The sequence below is a fragment of the Cladophialophora carrionii genome (genome assembly GCF_000365165.1).
Source record: "Cladophialophora carrionii CBS 160.54 unplaced genomic scaffold supercont1.13, whole genome shotgun sequence".
NCBI classification, from domain to species: domain Eukaryota; kingdom Fungi; phylum Ascomycota; class Eurotiomycetes; order Chaetothyriales; family Herpotrichiellaceae; genus Cladophialophora; species Cladophialophora carrionii.
In genome coordinates, this window is record NW_008481820.1 from 246,806 (window position 1) to 270,991 (window position 24,186).

The window sequence follows — 24,186 nt, forward strand, 5'->3', positions numbered from 1 at the left end:
ACTCTTCCTCTTACTCTTCCTCTTACTCTTCCTCTTACTCTTCCTCTTACTCTTCCTCTTACTCTTCCTCTTACTCTTCCTCTTACTCTTCCTCTCCACGACCCCCACTTACCACGATTCCCATCATCTGGCGCTCCCCATCTACTAAACGCGCCCGTCTAACCATCCCCACCATCCGACGGACACAGAATCCCCGGTCCAGCTTCCCCCGCAACCCACTAGGCGCGAAGTTCTCTGAGGATTTCACCGCCGAGTACAACGAGTCGATCGCACTCGCCGTTCACCCTCCAATTGTTGCGCGCGCCCAAGGGCCGCTAGGACCACGTAACGTCCTCTTCCTCGAGAGCCGCAGGGAGGCCCGCAACCGTTCCTGGGCGCCACCGCGTCCACCATCGCCGTTTACCCGTCGGCTGGGACAGACGGAGAGAGAGGCTGCCGAGCGGACCGCTACGCGGTACGCAACCGTGCACGATAGTGCTCTTTACCCGGTGTATCGGGGCTACGAGGGCAGGGAGTTCCTCCTCACTCTCGTCGAATGGATTCAGCAGTTGGAGAGGCTACGGGCCGGCTATCGAGGCCACTTGTTCTGTCTGTTCAACTGGATCCAGCGGACCCAGCTGTGCCAGTACCGCAAGCTGGTGAGGCGGATGGGCAGACTCGTGGGCAGACTCCAAGAGCTGGAGGTGCGGATGAAGGCAGTGCCCTTCGAGGACGGACTGCCTAGTGAGTATCGCTGGTTGGAGCGCGTTCTGGGCGATTGGATTCGGAGAGTGACTGGGCAGTACGAGCGGATGACGATGAAAGATGCCCAGTGTCATCGGTCGTTGGCCTGGAGGAGGGACCTCATGAAATCCATGGGCGACGAGGTGATGGATCTCGCGTTTGAGCTGAAGGACGACGTACAAAAGCGTGTGGAGGGCATTCTGGAGGTCTTGGAGGAAGGATAGAAGTGAGGATGTTTGAATTAGGTGTCTGCCGGGCGCATGTCTCTGGACTGTAGATGTAGCACACATCATTAGCGTAGTCAAACATGGGACATTAGAGTTGTTGATGGTGTCCTGCCTGGGATACTTTGGTGCCGAGCCGGGTCCCTCCCAAAATGATCTGGTAGAACGGATATTATGGGGTGGCCATCTGGAATATCGGTCGATGTGTGTATTGCTGAGACCAAAAGCAGAGACAGCTAGTGCCGAAGGCCGAAGAGAAAGCCCGAGACAAGAGAGGCAGGTACCTTAACCTCTATCCAACCATCAATCTCTCGCCGGAGCAGGCACGACCTTCGCCTTTTCAAGCACCGGCTGAATCAACGCCGCGATCCACTCGTAGGTGGTGAATAGAATGCCACCTGCAAGCACAGTCCGTCCAAGGCGCATGGTACTCCCCCTCCACAGGCCCTTGACGCCATAGTCCTGGAGAACACCCGTCCAAGCTTCGACCACTCCTTGGCCCCTCACGCTCTGAGCTCTCGTCTTCAGCGTGTCAAAAGGTTGAGTTGCAAAGACAACAACCGTACCAGCCACAGCGCCGTTCGCAAAATTCATCGCCGTGGTCTGGGGGATGTTCCGTAAACGCTCGAAATCTTTGAGGATGTTGTAGGTGCCCAGGCGCACGGCCGTTGTAGATGCTTGCTTCAGCGTGGTGGTCACGTATCCACGATACAGTGCTCGTACGAGGCCATCCTCCTTGATCAACGTCATTGTTGCGTTCAGAGGGCCTTTAAACCTCCTCTCACTACGCGCATCGTCGATCAAGGCAGTCTTAATCCGTTCCGTCGGCGTTACAGCAAACGTGCTGGCCACAACACCGGCGCTTATCCCGGCGAGAAGATTTCGCAACGGACTCAAGGTGCCGGTCTCTGGGTCTTTAAACTGCGCTTTTATCGTGTCAAAGGAAATGAAGCGGATGCCGTCCTTGAGGATAGTGCCCGCGACCAGTGTGGAGCAGCCTTTGTACAAAGAGCGTGGACCCTCTTTTTCGATCACGGATTTGATGACGGCGAATGGGTTGCGTGTCGGCGAGGTGTCGTGGAGTTGGACTCGTGTTTTGGCAAACTCAAAAGCTGTGACGATACAGTCGGTCAATGTCTGGAATTTTCTGCTTCGACTGTCCGTTGTTCTTCGTGTTCGTCCCTTGGAGAAGAAGAGCCTGGTTGCTCGTACTTACGATATGTGATGGTCGCTTCCACACCGCCCGCCGCACCTCCCGCAATCAACGAAACGAGCGGCGACTTGTTTGACGCCTATTGGAAAGCCCAAAGCATCAGCCACCGCACAATACTCTCCAGACGGGCGTAAAGGTACACCGCCGAGCGAGAGCCGGGCCATGGGAACGTCCTACATCGTCGGCAACCATGTTGACCGTGTCTTGTTGACAGATACAAAGGAGTGACTCGCGTGGTGCAACCCTACAAACACAGTCGACAGTCAATAATGAATCAAGAACGCCCAAACATGCACATTCGAAGATCACGTAGAAGAGGAGATGGAGCTCAAAAGATTCACGGTCGAAACTGTCACACTTGCGTCAGGGCCGCTGATCGATGCGGCTTCCGGTTATCGGAGAACCTCGGGCCCGGATTATCCTCGGCCCGCCACGAGGCTCAACCCCAGCCTTGCGCCGAAATCGCTTCCGCTGCCGAGAGACGTGCGAGCAGTGGGAATTCGTACTCGTGTTCTTGTCCGAGTACTTTACTTTGTGAGGCAAAGTTCAGTGCAATGTAATGTTACTACATGTCAGGCCGCTGCCCAAGATCCAGCACCGCAGTCCCCCAACGTCTTAGAATGATCCGAGTGCTAGGACCACAATGCCATCACAATCCATCGAACACACCAAAGCCACCAAATTTTCCCCTGTTCCGAACTATCCCAGGCACCCTTTACCAGCCACAATCCTGATATCGCAAACGCCGTGTAGTCATCTTGAAAGACATGATCAATGCCAACGAGGCACCCTACGAAAGCTCCAAAGTCCTCTCCTCTCCAACATTTGGTGTGACCGTGGTAGCCTTTCCTTTGCTCTCAGTCTCGGACTGGAAGCCGAACTTCTGACCTGAGTTGGCACTCACTGCCTCCTGCATCATGCGCATGCCCTCTTGCGGTTCTTTCAGACTGGCTTTTCGGAAAGTGTCTTCCATGTCCTTCATTCGCTTCTTGAATGACAATCTGTCCAGGAATAGCTGTTGTCGGCCTTTCTCCAGATCTCTTCGCTCTGCTTGTACTATTTCTTCCATCTCAGCGAACTGCGTCATTTTCAGCTCGAATTTCTGGAGGGTCAGATTCACCGCAGCAGAGACTATTCGGGTGATTTCTCGCTCCTCATGAGACGCAAGACCGCTAGCTCGAGCAGCGGATGTGGCCAGGGCTGTGGTGGCAATGTCGTTGATGACATTTGACGCACCATTGGCTTCGGTTGTGGCCTTTTCCACTGTAGGCGCCGCCTCATCAACTTCCATTTGATCTTCTGCTTTTACCTCCTCCTTTTCTTTCTCGGCTTCTTTGGCGTGTTCATGCTCGGCTCCACCCATTCCCTTCGCGAGCTGAGCCCGTAGTTGCTTCTGCATAACTGCGATCGAACGGTTTGATGCAGCGGCGACGACCTCTGGGTCCGCCAATTGAGCAAGGAAACTGACCACTGACATGACCGGGTTATCCAGTTGACTGATCGGACTTCGTCCTGTCAGGGCTCTCATGGTGGCAGAACCGGTCAGGGCACCATCCTCGAGATACTGGTCCTGAATGTCAAGCTGCAGGAATTTGAGCACGCATTCTTCTCTCGTTCTGGTGCCAATGTGCTTGGCGATCTCGCTCCAGTCATTGTCAAAGGTCTCCAGTCCTTCGAGCAGAAGCAGAATTTCCGAGTCAGTCCACGGAGCATCTTTGTCGGGAATGTGAGAGTAGGCTGGCTCCTCCATTTTGACGAAATCTGACGATCGGTGGTTGGCTGGCATCCGGGACTGAAAGTAGCAGTTGGGACATAGGTCATATTTCTGCTCGCCGGGATTGGGAGTGCTCGCGACCGGCTCTGATTTGGCATAGTGGAAACGGCACCGTGTGCAATCAACACCGCATGCAAAGCAGTTGAAGCTCTTGTTGGGTTCTCGGGCGACAGCTTGCATGGCCTTGGTAGCAGAGCTCGTACCATTCGCCGTAGTCCCTTCGCCGTTTGTCCGTTTCTCGGGCTCTTCGCTCGTCTTGATCTCTTTTCCTTTGTCATCATAAACGTTGCGTCTGAGCTCAAGATTGAGGTCTGCTTTTGCGGCCGGAGTCGCAGAGGTGGCACGGTCGGTAGAAGGATGCGGTTTCCCAGGAGTTGTAACGGTGTCACGAGCAGGCTGGAAAGGCTGCAGCCCCCGGGGAGTGTCGGCGATGACTCTGAAGTGGCCTGTGAATGGCGGGCCAATATTTGCAGGGCGAGTCTGAGGGTCAACCTGTTGCTGTCAGTATCGTCACTGACTGACGAAGATTGCGGCAAGCCCTACCTGGTAATTGATCAAACCCCATTGTTCGAGAAACGCATGGACTCTCATGATTGCGCAGACATCACCCGCCAAATTCCTTCGACAAGCGGTCACTGTGAGATACTCGACAGGGTTCAGGCGGTAGCTGTTAATCATGAAATCCCGGTAATCTTTGTAGACTGCTGGTGTTTTACTCCGATTGCGGCTGTTGAAGAATTCCGGTAGCGACTTCTTCTCGAGAGGGTGTATTATATGCATGTCGAACCATGTGCTGTAACTGGGGAGGATGATCTGGTGTGTTTGTGACGCAAGGTGGGAATTGGCCGCTTCTTCCAGGGCAGCTTTGGTCTTCTCTGCTTCAGCATCCGGTTGGGTCGGAGCTGGCGTTTGTTGCGCATCTTCGACTCCCTCTTTTTCAGCATCCACATCTTCGACTTTGGCATCGTCGTCGACTCCGCCCATGTCTGCATCCTCCTGTTCGCCGTCCGGATCATCCTGGGCGGGCGGAGACTTAGGCGCATCTAATGGGTTTGCCGATACACTTCCATTGGGCTCGGCCGGAGATTTTGCTTCTGCAGGACTCATTAGATCAACTTCACGTCGTGACTGGCGCAACAGTGGGAGATGCAGAGCGATCGCAAAACGCGTACCTTGAGTTGGCTGTGATTCCGATGCGTCGGCAGCAGGCGCTTCGGCGGCATCGGCGCTCATTTCAGCAGTCTCTGAGCTCTCGTGCTTCAAAGTCGCAGGTTCCTCTGTTGTGTCACCCATTGTAATGATGGCGAAGGTGAATGTTTATAAAATCGACCCCGACGGGCCTCCTGTCTCCTAAATCTGGCGGCTCTGATCAGCCGACTGCAGACTATATGCGCTGCGAATGGGCGAGCCTTTCTAGATGTCGTTCTGATCAGTTTTGAGATGTGGACATTGGTTGCGCCGATGCTGTTGACAGTTTTGGCTCCAGCTTGAAACCCTGTCGCGAATGTTGCGCCGCGAAGAACACGAGAATCAGTCGACAACCCGATCACGTGATGTATATGCGGAGGAACATTAATCCGAACAGAGTCGAATCCAACTTCGGTCAAATTTCTCCCACCGACGTGAACTCATCCGGTATTCCGTGAAGTAACAGAATATGATGAAGAGACCAGGATGGCTGGTCCTTCGAATACGAACACTTAGTCCACCCACAAGTCGTAGTGTGTCGAGCAAGCTCCGATACCTCGTCTGCCCCCAGGAAAAGGTTTGCGCCTTGATGGTGTGGTGATATTGTTGAAGAGCCATCAAATAAAGCTTCGTGACTGAAGGAGAGCTTTATAACCACGCTGCTGGTGCCTCACGGAGATGGGTTGCCAATGATCTCTGAGGCTCCCAAACTGCCGAGTGCACCATGGCAAGGCTTTCATCAAGGTACATGATTCCATCCTCCTTCCTTCTGCTCCTTTCATGTGCTGCTGCTATTTCCCCTGCTCTAGAGACCTGACTACAGCGTGCTTCGCCCAAATCAAGGCCGACATGTATCAGCACAGCCCTGACATTTGGTGGGCCGTCGACAAAGTCTTCACAGACCCCTACAGCACAACGATTATTCTAGCAGCGGTTACGACCACGATCGGCACATGCCTGTGCGCGCAGATTGTGCGAAACAAATGCCACGAAGTCGCACGGCTCGCACAGGCCTGCCCGCAACACGTCGTCCACGACGATTTCAGATATCTCAACGTCTGGGGTGATGCTCAATACCGCCATCTCCTCGACCACATCAACGTCCAAATGCTCCAGGCCCGGGACTGTGCCCTCTACGCACCTCTCCTGTCGCTCATCCCTCTGGCGATGGCGAGTCCGTGGTTCTATTACGTTTCCTTGGCCTCACCCCAGCCCTCACATTTTGGTCCCGAGTTCGGCATCTGCCTGTTCGTGACTGTGTGCTGGCTCATCCAGCGTGCCGTTTTCGACCACAGTCTGACTCGCTATTTCGCAACGATCGAGACACACCAAGCAAGTTTCGACCTTCACGAAAGCATCAGGTCGAAGCGCGACGAGGTAGCGGAGGCCACTGGGCTCATCTTTGTTTACCTGAGGGTTCTCCTCGCGTTCACCACTTCAAGCATGCCCAGCAGTAATAACACAGGATGGCTGGCGGCTGAACGGGCCCCTTTATTCAATTGTCAAACCAGCGGCAGAGGACGTCCGCGCCAGCCTCCCCTATGTGCAGCGGGCCCAGCCGGCAGTGGGCAGACCGTGTATACATATGGTAGCATTGTATGATACCAGGGAAGGCAGATGTCAATGTTAGTGGGGGAACAGATGCAATGAGATGATGAGGATGGAAATCCATTTCGAACTCAAAAGCTTTGCTACGATGTAACGGTTGGGACGCCTTCCACGGAAGCTGCTCTGTCGGAATGTCACAGCATATTCCACGATATCATGTCTGGGACGCCTCAAGGTTGAAGATGTCGGGTACACGCCCCTCAGTGCAGCACCGGACGATTAGTAGAGAGCTGTAAAGGCCCAGAATCCAACAAGCCTGCATGCATGATGTCAAGCTTCAGATAAATCTCGAGATCCTGGTTGCATGTTCTTTTGGTTTGGCCCAAATAGCGGCACACCGCGATCTTCATTAACGGCTGATGTTAACTGCCGTCGTTGTACTTGCCCATCGTGCTGAAGCGTATATTGGGCTAGCTGATTTCAGCCGACTACCTGACGACCTGTGTATTGTGTAGTTTCCTCAGCCCAACACGGTGTCTCACCTTGAGCTGTAAAACTAGTAAGCACCTGTTAAGAACAACATTTCAGTATCTCATCGTGCAATCATCGACCATGACTGTGCTGTACGGTCCCACGCCGTGGCACGCGTTGCCTCCACCGATTTAATACCACTCCAGGTCTTGCCAGCTCTTCATGAGATATCCTTGAACTTGACTGTCTTATGACAGCTCTCCCCATCGTCATGCTCATGATAACGACACCCATTTCCCTCGGTCGGATCGTCGAAGAGACTCCCACCACTCCCCTCCTTGATCGCATTAATGACATCGACGGCAAAATCTGGGCTCTGGACAAAACATTCCCTGTAGCTGGTCGCATCCTTTTCGGACCCAGGATCCATAATCTGCCTCGCCGCAATTTTACTCACCAGTTTTCGAAACGGCGATGACGGCGGTGTTCTTTCGTAAATCGGCTTCATCTCTTCGGGCCCCGGCACCAGCCCGGCCTCATTGCATCCCCTGCGGAACTGGTCGATGGCCTGGTTCTTCAGCTCTTGGAGCCCAATGGTGTCACAGAGGAGGTACAGCTTCTGGCACGTGAAGGCATACTCCCACTTAACGTCCTTGGGCATCCACGAGACATCGTCAATCTTGCCCTGGTAGAGCCACTTGACCAACAACTCGAATGCGCCCGGGTCTTCGTCCCGCAGATCCAGTTTGTTGTCCTTGATGCGCTTGGGGGCGCCGTTGATGGCGTAGGCTTCATCGAAGAAGCGCGCATGATGTGTGAGCAAGTTTTGATGCAGCGACCAGTGGCGGCCATCGGGACCGACGAATATGTCCAGGATGGGCCCGGAGAGGAGCCTGGGGAGGCAGGAAAGGCATGTGTTAGCGCAATGCGCGTGATAGGTATAGAGACGACCGGAGAAGCGACTTACTCTGCAAATTTCTTCGCGGAGATATCGCCTATATTCTCCCTGGGCATTTCAGGACCTCGAGTTCCGTGTCGATAGGTCGAGTAGATGCGATCAAGTGTATTCGGTGGATTGCGCGGCGTCGCATCTGCGGTCGCATGGGACCTTGTGGGTGTCTGGGAGACAAAGGGGTCGAGGCGATCGGAATGATGCCCCATGCGACATTGTTCGAGATATTTCGGCTGCTCTGGAATGTTAGGAAGCAGAAATGCCAATGGAGCTGGAGATGCGTTGTTCTAGGAGGCAAGTGAGGAAGAGAAATGGATGCGTGTCTGACAGACGGGGTCGTCGACGATTGTGCTACTAATGTTTTTGTCAGGCACGGATGAGCGCAGCGGGACATCACAGGCTCCCACCAGCTCCGTAATTACTTGTGCCTGGCAGCTCCAGTAAGGGCCCGGCGCCCCCACCACCGCTTACCCCAGTATACTTCACCACCACTAGGCGGGCTTGCCTCGGCCTCGCGCGGCTCTCTGCACAAGCTGCAGAAGGCTGCACAAGGCTGCAGGTGCCGCCCCGCTGCAGCTCGACGCGTCTGCGAAAAGCGCGTCGTGTCAAACAATTAATGAACCGACGCTCGAGATTGAACTCAATCCCGTCACCACGGAATACTTTTAGACAATCATTTGAACTGTTGCAACAACCGTCGTCATGTTCTCACACCAAATCATATGCTGAATTCTGCCATCACGTCGCCGTCGTCAGGTTCTGAAAGCACCACTCCGGAGAGCCTCGATGCGAATGCTGCACTATCCAACCCAATAAATACCTTCGATCACGACAAGCGTAATGACTTTCTCTTCCTCCCCGGTGCTGTACCCTGCGAGCTCTTCGCCACCAGCAATCCCCGAGAAGAAGAAGCGTCGACTCTTTCAACCCTTTCCCAGCGCGCGACAACCGAAGAAACCCAAGTTGGTGGGCGGGTTTTTGGTGGATAGCGATGACGAAGACGCCGACCAGGACAAGGCGGAAGAGGTTGAGAACCCTCATGCACTTCCTCGGAAAGACCCAATCCTACCTACGCCGCCGAAAGAGCACACAGAAACCGTCACCCCGATTGACACTGTAGAAACTACGAAGCCAGCCGATCAACCGGCCAGTCCGACTCTGCACCCATTGCCTCGCCCCCTGCTCAGAAAGAGACTACCAAACAATGTCACTGTGCAGACTTGTCAGGGGGCATCACTGGAGATCTCCATTCGACAAAAGTCCCAACAATTGTCGTATGAGCAGACAATCGCGCAGCGATCAATGACAGCGGCTGGACGGGCGAAGAAAGCATATTATGGTATTGAAATCCACAAGCTCATGGACGAGGCCACGACACAGCGGCAGCTTCACAAGTTTGAGAAGCAGAGAGAGGCTGAAGAAAGACTTGCAGAACCATCACTTCAGGGCCCGGTAAAAGCCGTGACCCCAGCTTCCAAACCAGCCAGTCACCAAATGTGGACAGAGAAGTACCGAGCGAGGAAATTCACCGAGCTTGTCGGAGACGAGCGCACGCATCGGCAGGTTCTTCGTTGGCTGAAAGCTTGGGACCATGTGGTCTTTCCAGGAAGTGGAAAGCCCAAATCTATCAAAGTGTTGGACGAAAAGGACCAAGGCCAGCAGCAACACAGGAAGATCTTGCTCCTGACTGGACCACCGGGTCTCGGAAAGACCACCTTGGCCCATGTCTGCGCCAAGCAAGCGGGCTATGAGGTCCTTGAAATCAATGCAAGTGACGACAGAAGCCGGGATGTCGTCCGAGGGAGAATCAAAGATGCTCTTGGCACCGAAACTGTCCGAGGCATCAAAGAGCAAGGCAAAGCAAGAAAGGCCGGGCGGCCCGTATGTGTCGTTGTTGATGAAGTGGACGGCGTCACCACGGGCTCGGGTGCCAGTGGGGAAGGTGGCTTCGTCAAGGCGCTAATCGACCTTGTTCAGCTGGACCAGAAGAACTCAGCATTGACCGGCAGCGGAGATATGTCTAAGGGCAAAAGAAAGGGCGACAAGTTCAGAATGCTGAGGCCCTTGATTCTGGTCTGTAACGACGTGTATGCCCCTTCGCTTCGACCACTGCGAATGAGTTCGATGGCCGAGGTCGTTCATGTTCGAAAGGCGCCGATGGACAAAGTCATTGCCCGAATTAAGAATGTCTTTGAGAGGGAATTGATTGCCTGTGACAATGATGCTGTACGTCGACTGTGCGAAAACGCGTGGGGCCTAGCAATGCGGAAACAGCGGGTTCCCGGCTCTCGCGGCTCAGGAGAAGGCGACATTCGAGGGGTCCTCGTTCAGGCCGAATGGATTGCTCACAAGCTGCGCGCAAACGAAGCCAAGCCGAGATTGACGCGACAGTGGCTGGAACCGCAGCTTCAAGACGCCCAGGCAGGCCAGAAAGGCTTAGGACGAGGCGGTGTCCGAGAGGTCGTCGAGCGAGTGTTCTTGGAAGGAGCTGGTTTGCCCAACCTACCGACCAATCTTTCCGCAGACGAAGCCAGATTGATCGCTGACTCCAAGACGAATCCTATCGGCGTGGCCAATCTGCGAAAGCGTGCAGCCCTCACAGCCCTGAGAGAGATGATCGATACCTGCGGGGACCACGATCGAGTAATGACTGACTGCTTTGCCACATACCCGACTCTAACATATCAAGATGACACCCAGCTGTCGAAGCCGAATGCTGGATACGATTGGCTTCATTTCCACGATTGCTTGTCAAGCCGGGTCTACTCAGGCCAAGAGTGGGAACTCACGCCTTACCTGAGTACTAGCGCCTGTGGCTTTCACCATCTCTTTGCCGTGGTCGACAAAGGCAACAAGGCTTGGAACGACGAGACGCCAGAGGAAGAAGAGGCGGATGTTCACCCATTCATGGGTCCCAAGGCAGATTTTGTCGCCTATGAGGCGGAAAAGCAAAGCCGGACGCTGCTGACAGAGCTGCAATCGAGCTTTTCAGCACCTCTGTTGAGGCTGTTTAGTTCTGTCGACGATATCGCCACCGAGCTGATCCCCAGCGTGGGAAAGATGTTGGCTCCAGACGTCAAGCCTGTTGTGATAGGCGGATCAGGTGGTTCTGCCAGTGTAGCGAGTGTGCGGAAGGAGACTGAGAAGGTGTGTGTGAGAAACGCTGTTCGAACCATGATGGCTCTGGACTTGTCTTTCGAACAAGTTCGCGTGGAGGTCGAAGGTGGTGGCGCTCATTCGAATGGCGGTTACGTGTACCGGATGGAACCGTAAGTCGAGGTCGCTTCTTCGAAAGATCAACCGAAACACTGACAATAAAACAGCCCTCTGGACAATCTCCTATCTTACCACTTGGACAAGTCAGCCTCTGGTGCCGGTCCGATCCGATATGCAGTTCGACAAGTACTCGACCAAGAGCTCAAGAAGGAGAAAATCTTGCAGAATTCAGTAGTCAGGCACGCTCGGTCTGGATCATCGTACTCCAGCCAGGCGGTGGATGAGAACAAGGAGAACGAAAGCCCAGGTAACAAAGCGCAGCGGGTGGCGTCGAAGGAAATCGGCGTCAAGCGCGACTTCTTCGGACGGATGATCAACGAAAACCGGCCCAAGTCAGCTGGTAAGGCGGCGAATGAACCGGGCGTCAAGCGACAAGCAGGTCGAATTTGGGTGTCATTCCACGAAGGGTTCTCGAATGCCGTTCGGAAACCGATCACGCTGAAGGAGTTGCTGGACGGTTTCTGAGAGGAGAGAGTGGTGAGAAGTGGATGATGCACACTTTCAGGACGACTATTGTTGATACACGAGCCACGCGATACGATCACAGAGCACATTCTCGGCTAGGCTCGTGAGAAGGGTATTGATGAGTAGACAGAAGGCATCCCGTGTAATGCAGCGTTTTCTGTTGGTCGTCCTCGTAGCAGCTGGAGATTGAACCGTGGAACAGCATATAATTAACATAATACGTCATGGACTTGCAGCCAGCACATGCTTCGATTGACCGAGGCTTCGAGGTTGCGAGGATCCTTGATTAATTCGGGCCTGTCAGCGTAGCGGGACACCGGACAGCAACGCCGTTGTCTACAGTTGCATACCGAAGACTACAGTACTGCAGACATGTGCAATATCCTCAGTCACTGCCTCTCACGCACTGTGCAGACACTGACGATGTCTCCTCCGCCCTGATCTGTCCAGTCCTCGCTCCTCCCCCTACAAACCGCTCACACGATGGCCGCACAATCGAAACTCCTCCCCCCAGGCCGGAGCGTCAAACAACTACTCTCCCAACTGACCTCCCTGTACCTCCAACACCGCACCAAGATCTCGAGAACCGTGTACATCACCCTCGTCGTCGCCCTCATCCACCGCATCCACAATGCCATCTCCGAACAGAAGGCCGCCGCGCGACGACAAGCCGAGATCCAACGCGACCGGGCCCGTCAAGCGCAGCAGCAGGGCAGCGGCGCCGGCCTCGACGCAGACAACAACAGCTTCCAAGGCAAGCCACCACCCCGTCATGGCTCCGCCTCCGACGATCCCAAGAAACCCAAGCGCGTCGAGATCAACCGCGAGTTCTTCCGCTCTCTAGCCCGCCTCGTCCGCATCGTCATTCCCTCGTGGCGGTCCAAGGAACTGCGCCTCCTCGTCTCGCACACCGTCTTCCTCGTCCTCCGCACGCTCCTCTCTCTGTACGTCGCCGAGCTGGACGGCAAGGTCGTCTCGGCCCTCGTGCGCGGCCGCGGCCGCGACTTCATCCTGGGCCTCGTGTGGTGGATGCTGGTCGCGGTGCCCGCCACGTTCACCAACTCGATGCTCCAGTACCACCAGACGCGGCTGGCGCTGGCCTACCGCACCCGCCTGACAAAGCACCTGCACGAAAAGTACCTGGACAACATGACCTTCTACACGCTGTCGGCGCTGGACGACCGGATCAAGAACGCCGACCAGCTGATCACGGTCGATGTGGCGCGGTTCGCGAACTCGCTGGCAGAACTGTATGGGAATCTGGCCAAACCGGTGCTGGACATGGTCATCTACAATTACAGCCTGAGCAAATCCGTGGGCGGGGAGGGCTTGTTCGCCATGGCACTGCTGGTGCAGGTGTCGGCGAACGTGATGCGCGCCCTCACGCCGCCGTTCGGCAAGTACGTCGCCGACGAGGCCCGGCTGGAGGGCGAGTTCCGCTTCCAACATACGCGGCTGATCGACTATTCCGAGGAGATTGCCCTGTACGCGGGCCACGAGGCCGAGAAAGACACGCTGGACAAGGGCTACTTTACGCTGATCAAGCATGTGAATCGCATTTTGAGGCGCCGCTTCTACCATGGCTTCATGGAGGATTTCGTCATCAAGTACTTCTGGGGTGCGCTGGGCCTGGTGCTGTGCAGTTTGCCAGTCTTCTTCCACATCCCGGGGCAGGAGCAACTGCAGGCGCAGGGGCAAGGGCAAGGGTCAGACCGACTGCGAGGGGGAGAGCGCGGCGATCACACGGAGACTTTCGTCACGAATCGGCGGATGCTGTTGAGCAGCTCGGATGCCTTCGGCCGGCTGATGTTCAGTTACAAGGAGATCACAGAGTTGGCCGGGTACACGTCGCGGGTGGCTTCGTTGCTGGACGTCATGGATGAGGTCTCCAAGGGCCATTTTGAGAAGAACCTCGTGAGTTCGGCGAGCACGGAAGAGAACGCGGCCGTGCTGCGTGGGAGAGGTACTATTGAAGAGAGCGAGAATATCGAGTTCACGGACGTGCCAATCGTGTCGCCGAACGGGGATGTGCTGGTCAGGAAGTTGACCTTTGCGATCAAACCGGGCGATCATCTACTCATCGTGGGGCCCAACGGGTGTGGGAAATCCTCTCTCTTCCGCATCCTCGGCGGGCTGTGGCCCGTCTACGGTGGCAGCGTCAAGAAACCGTCCTTTGAAGATATCTTCTACATCCCACAACGACCGTATCTCAGTCGCGGGACGTTACGGGACCAGATCATCTACCCGGACACGCTGTACGAGTTCCGCGCCAAGAACGGGTCAGAGGACCGTCTCCGGCAGATCCTGGAGATCCTGGAAATCGAATCTGTGCTCCAACGGCCTGGCGGGTGGGATGCAGTCGAAGAGTGGCGCGACGTCTTCTCCGGCGGTCTGCAGCAACGGATCGCCATGGCGAGGCTGTTCTACCACCAGCCAAAGTATGCCATTCTCGACGAGTGTACCAGCTCGGTGACTCTGGAGATGGAAAGGAAAATGTACGAGACGGCCAAAGGCCTCGGCACGACCTTGATGACGGTGAGTCATCGGAGGAGCTTGTGGAAGTATCACAGTATGATCTTGCAATTCGACGGCCAAGGCGGCTACGTCTTCTGCCCTCTGGACGCGGAGAGAAGGATCAAATTGGAAGACGAGAAGGAGGAGCTCGAGACCTTGCTAAGAGGCGTGGACGGGTGGAAAGCCAGGCTGGACGAGCTGCAGCAGGATTGAGGATTCGAGATTCTTATGACTATCCACAGCATAGATCGGTTCGGTCATCACGGCCGCAGCAGGTTTGAGGACTCGCGGTGGGCACCTTGTGACTACTTCCACAGCATATATCGGTTCGGTCATCACGGCAGCACAGCAGCATTGACATTGCAGGTCGCCCATGTTTGACGCTGGTCCAAATCCAATTCCACCCTCAACACAAGAGTGAGCCACGCCGTGAATTGGCAGTTTCGTGTCGTGCACAGATGCCTGTTGAGCAAGCTTGCTGTGGAGGAGATCCCAACCGAATCTGACGGTGAGACTGGGGTTTGAACAGAGCCAGTACGGAGTACAGCTATAGAGAGAGAGAAGAGGGCATCGACTATGCCTGTGGGATGACATTGTCTTGGGGGCGGAATCTCAAAGACGAGGGGGCATCAATTTTATCTCTGGGTTGCTACAGTACGAGTCCTACCAAACCCCCGCCACCTTTGACAACGGTTCTGCTCTCTTTTATCCAGCTTCGACCAATATCTGAGCGGACAGCGAGATCAGAGACTCTTCGACTAGTAGGCGTGAGGCGGGAGGTATATAGTACTGTGTCCGAGTTACACAGGCAAACGCGGTTTCAGCAACGTCTGGGCACTCATTTCCATTCATTCCCGTTCATTCCCCATTGAGTGGCGAGCGCCTAAGCAGTGACTTAGTTGATTACGGTTAAAAACTACCTAAGTTACTGTGGTACTGAGGTAATCGCTTCATCAGGCCTTCTACTGCGTACACTGCACAGTACATACCCCCATCTCATGCCTCAGGCGACCTGGTTGGGGGCCAAGGCTCGCCGGGGGCCCCGGGGATCGCCTGTCGTCGCCTAATTACATACTGTATGTGCACTGACCTCGGTTGACATTTGGGGCTCGACACATGCAGCATCCGTGGATTGGCCTAGCCTTCTTTTAACCGCTGCTCTTTTGTCGGCTCGATTACTGACTGGCCACGGGCAACTGGTCGCTACAGTAAACGCCCAACGTCTCAACTCAGCAAGGTAGGGAGGCATGTTCAACTGTGCGTGTGTGCGAGCGTGCGTCCGTCCAATGCGTATGGCTCGATGCGACCAGGTGTGCTCAGCCCGGCAGGGTTGGTGACTCGTGAGCACCGTCCTCGTTCATGAACTCCTTTTGAGTCTCTGCATGTACTGTAGGTCGAGAGCGGAGTACTGGACCGACGTCTTCCCTTGTCTGCTTGCCACACATCCTCATCTCTGCGTCGTCACGGCACTCACTCATCTTGAGCGCCACAATGGACGGGAAGGTACAGACAGAGGTAGATGCAGAAACAGCACGGCTCATCCTGCCTCTTGGCCATTTTGCATGGGCTTCACGAGTCATGCATAGGTCACGAACCCCCTCCACACCCCCAATTACATCTCCTCCGGCGGCTACGCTGCGATGGAAATTCAGCCTTTGTGTGCCAGATACGATCATCTACCGCCACGATGCGATGCGTTGCGTCCACGTGGTGAAGAGGGGTAATTGCCACGCCTACAAGCCTTTGCGGGTAGTGGCTCTGATGGAAGTCTAGTACATACTTTCCCAACAAACGGGATTTCACGTTGTTTGAACCCCGGCTGATCAGAAGGATTTTGGCTTCGGTTCGACTTGTTTGGAGCGGAACCACGGGCTTGCGGCAAGATACTCAGTGCGTGGGAGAAACGGCATCGATACTCCTTTCTGCCACGGCCCATGGATGGATGGATGGATCGACAGGATGCCTGTGGCGACGGGAAAGCAGACGGCAGGGGAACACGACGTCTCAGTCGAGCTGGGGGACAGGCCGCACGGCCGCAGCAGCAGTCTACTGGATTTGCTGCTGATGGGATGGAGATTGTAGAGGTGTGTCCCCATCCACAGATCGTTCAATCACTACACCGTGGCTACATCAGACGAAGGCACCATTGTAGGATTGTAGGTGGAGACCTCATGTTCGGCGAACGGGACATTCTCGTCAATCTGCACCGACCTTGCTTCGTCAACTGCACAGATCTTGAGAGAGTATCGTCATGTTGTCCCGCGATCGCGAGATTGTAGATTCGTCCTCGGTGGGCGGATCTACGATTGAGAGTGTGGTAGACCGTTTCCCTTTGGCAGAGGCGCTGGACTTTTGCATCGAAGAAGCTCAGATCAATGGCAACAGCACTGCATGGAGGTGCAAATTCGGTAGCTTCTGCCGCGATCTGACCAGCCAAGCAGCATCGTGCATACTGGTGGCCACCTCGATTTGAGACAGGAGAAAATACATCATGACTCGCGCATCCTGGCCCTTGACGGTGTCGACCTTTGATGCATCATGTTTGGCAGGGTGATGCTTAGAAGAGTGCAGCCACGACCCGCAGTATGTCCAGTTGTCCGTCTTGCAGCCTGATTCCCCTGTTCTGCTGCCCTCGTCAGACCTCATCACGACATCGGTATTCTGTCAGTGAGAAACTGAGAAACTAACATGACTCGATTGGCTTTGAGGCGCTGGAGAAAGAAAGTATGTTCCAACCCCGGAGCGGAATCCCCGAGCCATTAGCAAGCATCGTCTGGATCCATGGCGGTTCCCACACTCAATCTCATTGGAACCCATTGGAAAGGTGCATAGAGAGACATGGGTGAGGCGCTTGAAACGCGTGGAGAGATGTCTCTTTGAGCGGTAGCGACCAAGCACACGCTGTCTGGGCCGTAGAGACCATGCCAAGGTCGAAAAGACAGGAACCACCTGCGCATGAAGGCCCGAAAATGTGACACACCCCCGTGGGTGAGTTGATATGTCGTGTCCAAAGCTTGAGCTGAACCTGTCACACCGCGCGGCAGCCCGTGCATGACCTCACTATTCGCCCATCCAGCACCCAGCCTCCACTGCTGCCATGAAGCCGCAGCCCGCGTGGTTGGTGAGCAGTGTACGCCAGGAGTGCCTCATTTTCCAATAGTCGATCCGCCCGCGGCTGGTGAGGCTGCACCTGAGATTGTCTGTATCCTGGCGACCTGCACGGGGCTGGCGAATGGAGTCGGGACGCTCGAAGACCATGCTCTTCCGTGGCAGCATTGAAGGGCGGATTTTGGTGAAGTCGGTGGATGCGGTGGACGCGGTGGCTGCGGTCCGTGCGTCAGACCCCGCTTTTGCCGCGCGGCACGTGACTCTCGCCAACAGTTGCCCGCCCGCTCGCCACCTGAGTCAGTCCGTCAGTCAGGAACCTCCTTGCTTCGGGTGATCGATGCTCCCCGTCGAGGGAGACATTGGCATCGTGTGCATAAAGGCTGCTGTTCCGCCGGGCGTCTGTGAAGCTCTTCTCTCCTGGTAAGTCAGCCCATCATGGAGACACCGAACACGCCCGACTCTGTTGACGCAGCGTTGCAGGAGGTGAGCGAGCTCACTCGCGACCTGTCCCTGTAAGTATTCAGCCACCAAACTATCATGGATACCACTTCCGCATTCCCCCGGTTGGCGGCCCAAGCGCGGCCTTGCAAAAAGACAAGACCTGACCAAGTCATTATAGCGGCGGCAGCGTCGAGGACGAGAGTCCGCCGACCATGCCTCCCAAGAAGTACTGGAGGGAGGAATATGGTCGCCACTATTCGGTGCTGGGGCGGTACGGTACGTCGCCCTCCGGGTAGTGACGTCCCCAGCCCTTGGGCCCACCTGACTGACCGTCGTTCGGAAGAGTCCATGTTCCCTAGTGACGAGGACGAAAATCATCACTTCTTCCGCTTGCAATCTCTGTTGACCCGAGTCCTTCGATGGCAACTGTTCCGTTGTCCGGCCTCGCTGCTCAAGGCCAATGTTTTGGATATGGGCACGGGGACCGGCCAGTGGGCTCTCAACGTCGGCAGGAAAGAACCCTCATGTAAAGTGACCGGTGTCGACATCGCCCCTGTCGAAGCCGGTAGCAATAGGGCCAACGTCAAGTTCGAGGTCCAGGATCTGGAGTCGGATTGGCCTCGTCGTCGGGCATACAGCTTCATCTTCGGCCGTCAGCTGGGTGGTTCCATTGTTGATTGGGCCCGACTGATTCGCCGGTGCTACGAGTAAGTTGCCCAGGGGGCGTTGTGACCTCGCCGGGGCATATCACACTCTGTTGCTAAATAAGTGTGATGTGATGCAGCAACCTCGAGAACGGCGGATGGATCGAGTTCCATGAGTTGGACTCCAACTTCTATGTCATGCCCAACTCGGCGCCAGGTCGCAAGGTCATGGAGATGAGCCAGCTCCTGTCGCTCGGCTTGTCCAACCTGGGCCGCAGGCTCGATGTGGCAGACTACATCAGGGAGCTCCTCCAACAGCAGGGCTTCGAGAATATCACGCACGATCGCGTCGCGGTCCCGATTGGCATGTGGCCTGCGCCGGCACCACCAAATCACAACGCCATCGACTCGATGAGGAACGTCGGGCTTGCTCGAATCACGGAGCTGGAATTCGGCATCGAAGGCCTCACCCTCAAGCCCTTCTGCAAGGGCCTAGGTTGGACGCCGGCCCAGGTGCACCCCTTCATCGCCGACGTCACCCGCGAAGTCGTCGTTGGGGGAACCAAGATGGCCTCGACTCTGTGAGTCCGCTCCGGTTGATGTGGTGTTCGAGTCGGTTGTTTGACTGTGCTGACCTTCTGTCCTTCTAGGAACATCATCTACGCGCAGAAGAATGTCTGGTACTGAAACTGGAGGCGGAGACGCGTCGCAGAGCGCAATAGGGAGAGCCGAAAAGCCACTTTGACGCCAGCCCTGGCCAGAATGTGCCTGAAGGCAGGCCCGGCCATGCCACTCTGGCGTCGCACCCGGGCAACGAATTTCCTTGTCTTTTCCCTTTCCCACGGACGAATTAATTATGAACTCGACACGACGGTAAATTGTTGGGTCATCACGAATCACGCAGGGAAGAACAGGGCAGGGCAGAACACAGCAGAGCAGAGCCGCAAACGCAAGGATTTCTATCTACAGCGAACAAGTCTGCATAGCGACGAGTTGGACAAAACCAAACAAAAGTGCAGCATAACATCAGAATGAGAGGCCGAGAGATCGGATTCCTCGACACGAAACATTTCGGTATTTACTAGTATCATGTGCCTAAACGTAATCATGGGTACAATCCAATCACTGTCCCTCGGAAGGACGTTCATCCTCACCTTGTACAATTAACTTGTGGCGACAAGGGTTGTGATCGGGGCAGCGGCCGCAGATGTTGGCAGCCGCGCATCAAGAGCTCCCTCCCCCTCTCTCTTCCAGCACTCGCATCACCGCATTTATCAGTCGCAGTAATCAACCAGTCTGTTCTGGTGTGGACGATCAGGTGCGATCCGAGGTTTTTCGACCGCCGCATGTGTGCTCCGCCATGATTGGAAACAACCAAGAGTGGAAAGGACAGCGTTATGATTTATGTTACATACTGTAGGAACGGGGCCCCTCTTCTGCTCGCCGACTTGACACGCTGCATTTTCTTCTTGGAAACAAGTCAGTGTCCCGCACGACATCACGGATCATCTGCTACTAGTATAGGCACCACCTCCTCCTCCTCCAGCTCCCGACGGCGCTGTGTCAGCGGGCAATCTTACCTAAGCCCACAGCTCCGCATGCTCGTACGAGGACCTGGCCAGTCAGCCGCCTCGCGCCTATACAAAGGTACACTACAGTAGCTCAATTACGGTAATTAGCTTCATACCAGGTACTGTATGTAATGCGGGAGATGCGTGCGATGGCCCCCACGACACACCGTGTTTCCTCGGTCCCCGCTCCAATGATCTTCGCTGCTTGAGTTACATAGTAACTAACTACAGTAGATTCTTCCACCGCTCCATGCTGAACCGCCTAGTCCAGGCACCCGATACTCCGGGACATTGAGAACAGCGCCTCCTCCAATCTTGTCATCGCGCTGCTGCGAGTCCAGCGAACGGGTGACTTATGTTACAGTGGTTTCTCGCTGATTGTTTTACTCACTCCCACGTCCCGACCCACGTGTGAATTGCCTCTTCGATCGCCGATGCGATGGTTGGCGTTACACGCACAGTACGGAGTATACAGACCGTTGCTTTTACCCTTTCCGAGCTGCTTACGCGAGGCTGGGGCTGACGAAATGCCCCAGTATTCCATGGCGTCCTGTAGAAGCAGGTCCTTTCCGCCGCGGGACCAGGGTTGAATCATGATCCTTGGTGCGGCTCATCGCCATTGCAGTGGTATTGTATACGGAGACGGACATGTGGGATGTGTCGGCCGAGCAAGAAGGCGGCATCACACACCGCGTGCCATCCCTCGCGAAAGCATGTTTTGGCGGTACTCCGTAATCTCTTCCCAGATCTATGCTACGGCACACTCCACCGTCATGTGCTGGCGGGCGTGCGTCTCGGTCCAGTCTCAGCATTATGAAGACGGCATTCTCCAGCTAATGCTTCACTGTGATTACTTCACCTTCACAAGCGCAATGAGCAGGGAGGACATGTCGATACCATCGCTACAGGATGCTCCTCGAAAGTCCTCATCAATGCCACCGTGGTTCCAGCTGCCGCCAGAGATCCGGAACAGAGTGTACGAGTATGCCTTTGGTGGTCTTGTATTCCGACCTCTCCAACCGCCGAGCATGGATACAAACGCCGAGGCAGCGCAGCAAGTGTCACTGTCCTCTCCCTCGTTCATGTCCTTGGCTGTGAGCAGACGATGGAGGACAGAAGTCGCCCCGTACCTTCTACCAGCAGCCACATTCGATTTCACGGCTCATCCAGGAGACCCGCCGCCCCTGATTCCTGAGAAAGCGTATGAGGCGATGCGGCACGTGGTGATACTGGAGACCCACTGTTTCAGCACGGAGTGGTTGTGTCGGGTTTTGGACAAGATGCTCGAAGCGCAGACGATCACGATCCGCAAGCTCAGGAGGGTTGGCACAGTCGATGCAAGCGCCTTCGACGGACCGGGTGTGTCTCTGAAATTCATCGACAAAGTCCAGTCCGACCCGATCAAGGCTTTGCTCGGCGGATATCGTTTCGATCACCAATACACCAAAAATATATTGAAGAGCAAGTGGCCGCAGAGAAGACTCTTCCTCGAGGGAAGTTTGTGGCCGGGGCAAGACGGCCCAGCTCATTCCGTACGAGGTTATACCCTGCCCTGCAAAGAGGTCCGCCCGTCGCTAACGAACCCGCGCGTAGCACTTTCAAGTCGATCTGGATACATGGAAAGTCCGCATCGAGGGCCTGCTGCCGGGAGCGAAGCCGTATGAGATCCAGGCGACCGAGCCTGCGCCCGTAGGCAGGGCTTGTTTCGAGGATGAGGAGGACATGTTTGGCTATCTAATGAGTCAATATTGGGCTTCTCTTCAACATGGTCACGACATATACTAGAGGGGTACCCTTGCGCTGGGGGGCCGCTGCAACTCATCACTGTGTTCCAACTTCGCCGTCACCTGCCATAGAGGTCATGGGAATATGCTGTGCATTATCTGGTGATTTGTCTGTCCCTGCTGACCTGCCCAGTCGCCACGATCGTTGTTTCGGTCACCCCGGTCTCATGTTCCTCGGCTGCTCTGTATCCTACTTTGCGACGACCCTCATACTCTAAGATCACAATCAGCGACAAAGGTGTCTGTCAGAAGTCTTCCTCCTGAGGTGATGAAAGGATCTGCTGCTGGATAGAGACGGAGTATTCGAACGGAGATGGTGGATGATCTGCTGTGGAAAGACCCTCGAAATAAAATGGATGGGATGCCAACTACACGCACAGTCATCGGGCTTGAGTGAACTGTGGTAGACGGATGTGTCTTCCCTGGGTCGACCCCGTCAAGTCAAGACGATGAATGGCTTGAATGGGTGCGAGGCGAACGAAAGGTACGGCAGTGTAGAGAGAGCGGTGGGAACGATACTGACCTTCAAACGCGTCTGTGGCCTCGTCCGACATCTGGACATGGATTCTTTCACCTTCGGTTGACACATCTCCTCAATATTCCTTTACTGTCATGTGGTTAATGTGCTGACACTTCACTGCGACCCGGTCAGTGACATACCAGTCAGTGAAGTCCTCCTGGTAGACTTTTCTCGTCCGGCGCACAATCGCGACTCTTTCGACCTAGATTAATCGCGATCATCTGAATTTTTCACTCTCCTCATCGATTCCTTTATTGTCTTCAGCTCACTCCCTCATGGCGGCAATGTACAACCATCGGTCGTCCGAGCAGGCATCGTCGCCGCCGATGTGGACGCCGACAATGTGGGCACCGACGATGTGGACACCGATAATGTGGGCACCGACGATGTGGACGCCGATAATGTGGACGCCAACGTTCGAAACCGCGAGTGCTCATACCGCCACTCTAGACCCGTTCTCTGGCCCGGCAGGCGCTGTCACCAGAGACTTCGACCCTTACCGTAAGACGTTCTTTGATCTGGCGTCGACGCTCGAAACTGCCATGGCTGACACCACCACTCTAGACCCCTTCCCCAGTCCGACAGACGCTGTCAACAGATTCACTGACCCTCGCCGCAAGACGTCCTTTGATCTGGCGTCGACGTTCGAGACTGCCATGGCTGACACCACCACTCGAGACCCGTACTCTGGTCCGACAGATGCTATCATCGTATCCCCCGCCCCTTACCGCAAGACGTTCTTCGATCTGGCGCCCGAGGCCCGCGTCGAAGTGTACCGCCAGTTGTTCAAAGGCCACGTCATCATGATCCGCGGACAAGATGAGATCATTGTGAGAAGACGCCGGGAAAAGAAGAAGAGATTTGAACGAGACCACGCCATGGGGCTGAACATCCTGTTTGTGTCGAAAGCTTGTCTGGCCGAAGCGAAACCGGTGGCCCTCTCAGTGGCCACTTTCGACATCAACTTCACGAGCATGCTCCGCAACGGAACTGAGAAATACCTGCGAAAGCTCCAGAACTTCGGCCGTCCGGAGCTCGCCCTCGTTCGCACGATCGACTTGCCCAAGGTTCCTCACGCGACGGAAGGTCTCGCCTACCAGCTCTCGGCAATGCCCTTCCTCCACGATGTCGTTTGGAACGTTCCAGAAGAATTTGTCGTCCGTGGCCGACATCAGGTGCAGATCGAATCTCATCCCGTGTTGACTGGGCTCGCGAACGAGCTTCGCGATGTCTATCCCTGGGACTCCCCGGTTCACAAGATCATCAAGCGACATGTGCAGGAGTCGGCAATGAGGGTGAGAAAGCCAGCGAGATACCTATTCAAGCTCCGCCTGCGGCTCTGGTCGTTGTCCAAAGACTTCAGCGTATGCCACCCGTCCCTTTCTGTCGAATAAAAGCTAACGTATATCTATAGTCGACTCTTGTAAGCACTCAGCTTCTATCCTGCGATCCAGACTAATGCATTTGAACAGATTGCCTACGCCGACTTTCTGACCGAGACCATTCACGTTGTCGACGCAACAGACGAGAAAAAGATCGTGGTGCCAAAGCGAGCTGAACCAAGCCTGTTAACTGTGTTGCATTGAGGCCAACAGCCATTCGACAATGTGTGATGGAGGCACGCAGGGAGGTATGATACGGTATGAAGGCGCGATGGCCTATGGCCGATGGCGGGGTATGCAATCGAGGTTTGGCGGGAGAGGCGGCAAAGGGTGAAGTGAGCTTTCCTACATCTTTCGTGATCGAGTGAAGAAAAATTCGGAGACGCAT

At 55.3% G+C, this 24,186-nt stretch overlaps 9 protein-coding genes across 9 annotated transcripts in view; 6 read left to right on the top strand and 3 right to left on the bottom strand.

The window, feature by feature from the left end:
* G647_10238 (uncharacterized protein) overlaps nucleotides 1-947 on the top strand; it is a gene marked incomplete at both ends in the record, with an annotated part of 1,162 nt that extends 215 nt beyond the window's left edge. The window contains one exon of the mRNA XM_008726230.1: nucleotides 189-947. Coding sequence (XP_008724452.1) covers nucleotides 189-947 — 759 coding nt within the window. The remainder of the gene's footprint in view (nucleotides 1-188) is intronic.
* Nucleotides 948-1,250: 303 nt separating this feature from the next.
* G647_10239 (uncharacterized protein) lies at nucleotides 1,251-2,352 on the bottom strand (the record flags this gene model as incomplete). Its single annotated transcript, XM_008726231.1, has 3 exons — nucleotides 1,251-2,059; nucleotides 2,164-2,239; nucleotides 2,338-2,352. 3 exons carry the CDS (start codon nucleotides 2,350-2,352, stop codon nucleotides 1,251-1,253), a joined length of 900 nt encoding a protein of 299 aa, XP_008724453.1.
* Nucleotides 2,353-2,950: 598 nt separating this feature from the next.
* G647_10240 (uncharacterized protein) lies at nucleotides 2,951-5,227 on the bottom strand (the record flags this gene model as incomplete). Its single annotated transcript, XM_008726232.1, has 3 exons — nucleotides 2,951-4,426; nucleotides 4,478-5,025; nucleotides 5,101-5,227. 3 exons carry the CDS (start codon nucleotides 5,225-5,227, stop codon nucleotides 2,951-2,953), a joined length of 2,151 nt encoding a protein of 716 aa, XP_008724454.1.
* A 2,134-nt stretch (nucleotides 5,228-7,361) lies between these two features.
* On the bottom strand, nucleotides 7,362-8,155 carry G647_10241 (uncharacterized protein; the record flags this gene model as incomplete). Its single annotated transcript, XM_008726233.1, has 2 exons — nucleotides 7,362-8,034; nucleotides 8,109-8,155. The coding sequence occupies 2 exons, from the start codon at nucleotides 8,153-8,155 to the stop codon at nucleotides 7,362-7,364; spliced, it is 720 nt and encodes a 239-aa protein (XP_008724455.1).
* A 778-nt stretch (nucleotides 8,156-8,933) lies between these two features.
* On the top strand, nucleotides 8,934-11,834 carry G647_10242 (uncharacterized protein; the record flags this gene model as incomplete). Its single annotated transcript, XM_008726234.1, has 2 exons — nucleotides 8,934-11,362; nucleotides 11,417-11,834. 2 exons carry the CDS (start codon nucleotides 8,934-8,936, stop codon nucleotides 11,832-11,834), a joined length of 2,847 nt encoding a protein of 948 aa, XP_008724456.1.
* Nucleotides 11,835-12,317: 483 nt separating this feature from the next.
* G647_10243 (uncharacterized protein) lies at nucleotides 12,318-14,561 on the top strand (the record flags this gene model as incomplete). The annotated part of the gene is made up of 1 exon (XM_008726235.1): nucleotides 12,318-14,561. The coding sequence occupies one exon, from the start codon at nucleotides 12,318-12,320 to the stop codon at nucleotides 14,559-14,561; it is 2,244 nt and encodes a 747-aa protein (XP_008724457.1).
* A 3,684-nt stretch (nucleotides 14,562-18,245) lies between these two features.
* On the top strand, nucleotides 18,246-19,126 carry G647_10244 (uncharacterized protein; the record flags this gene model as incomplete). Its single annotated transcript, XM_008726236.1, has 2 exons — nucleotides 18,246-18,604; nucleotides 18,682-19,126. 2 exons carry the CDS (start codon nucleotides 18,246-18,248, stop codon nucleotides 19,124-19,126), a joined length of 804 nt encoding a protein of 267 aa, XP_008724458.1.
* A 1,858-nt stretch (nucleotides 19,127-20,984) lies between these two features.
* Nucleotides 20,985-21,897, top strand: G647_10245 (uncharacterized protein; the record flags this gene model as incomplete). The annotated part of the gene is made up of 2 exons (XM_008726237.1): nucleotides 20,985-21,644; nucleotides 21,706-21,897. 2 exons carry the CDS (start codon nucleotides 20,985-20,987, stop codon nucleotides 21,895-21,897), a joined length of 852 nt encoding a protein of 283 aa, XP_008724459.1.
* Nucleotides 21,898-22,691: 794 nt separating this feature from the next.
* On the top strand, nucleotides 22,692-24,002 carry G647_10246 (uncharacterized protein; the record flags this gene model as incomplete). Its single annotated transcript, XM_008726238.1, has 3 exons — nucleotides 22,692-23,780; nucleotides 23,831-23,839; nucleotides 23,889-24,002. The coding sequence occupies 3 exons, from the start codon at nucleotides 22,692-22,694 to the stop codon at nucleotides 24,000-24,002; spliced, it is 1,212 nt and encodes a 403-aa protein (XP_008724460.1).
* Between the last annotated feature and the right edge of the window lie 184 nt (nucleotides 24,003-24,186).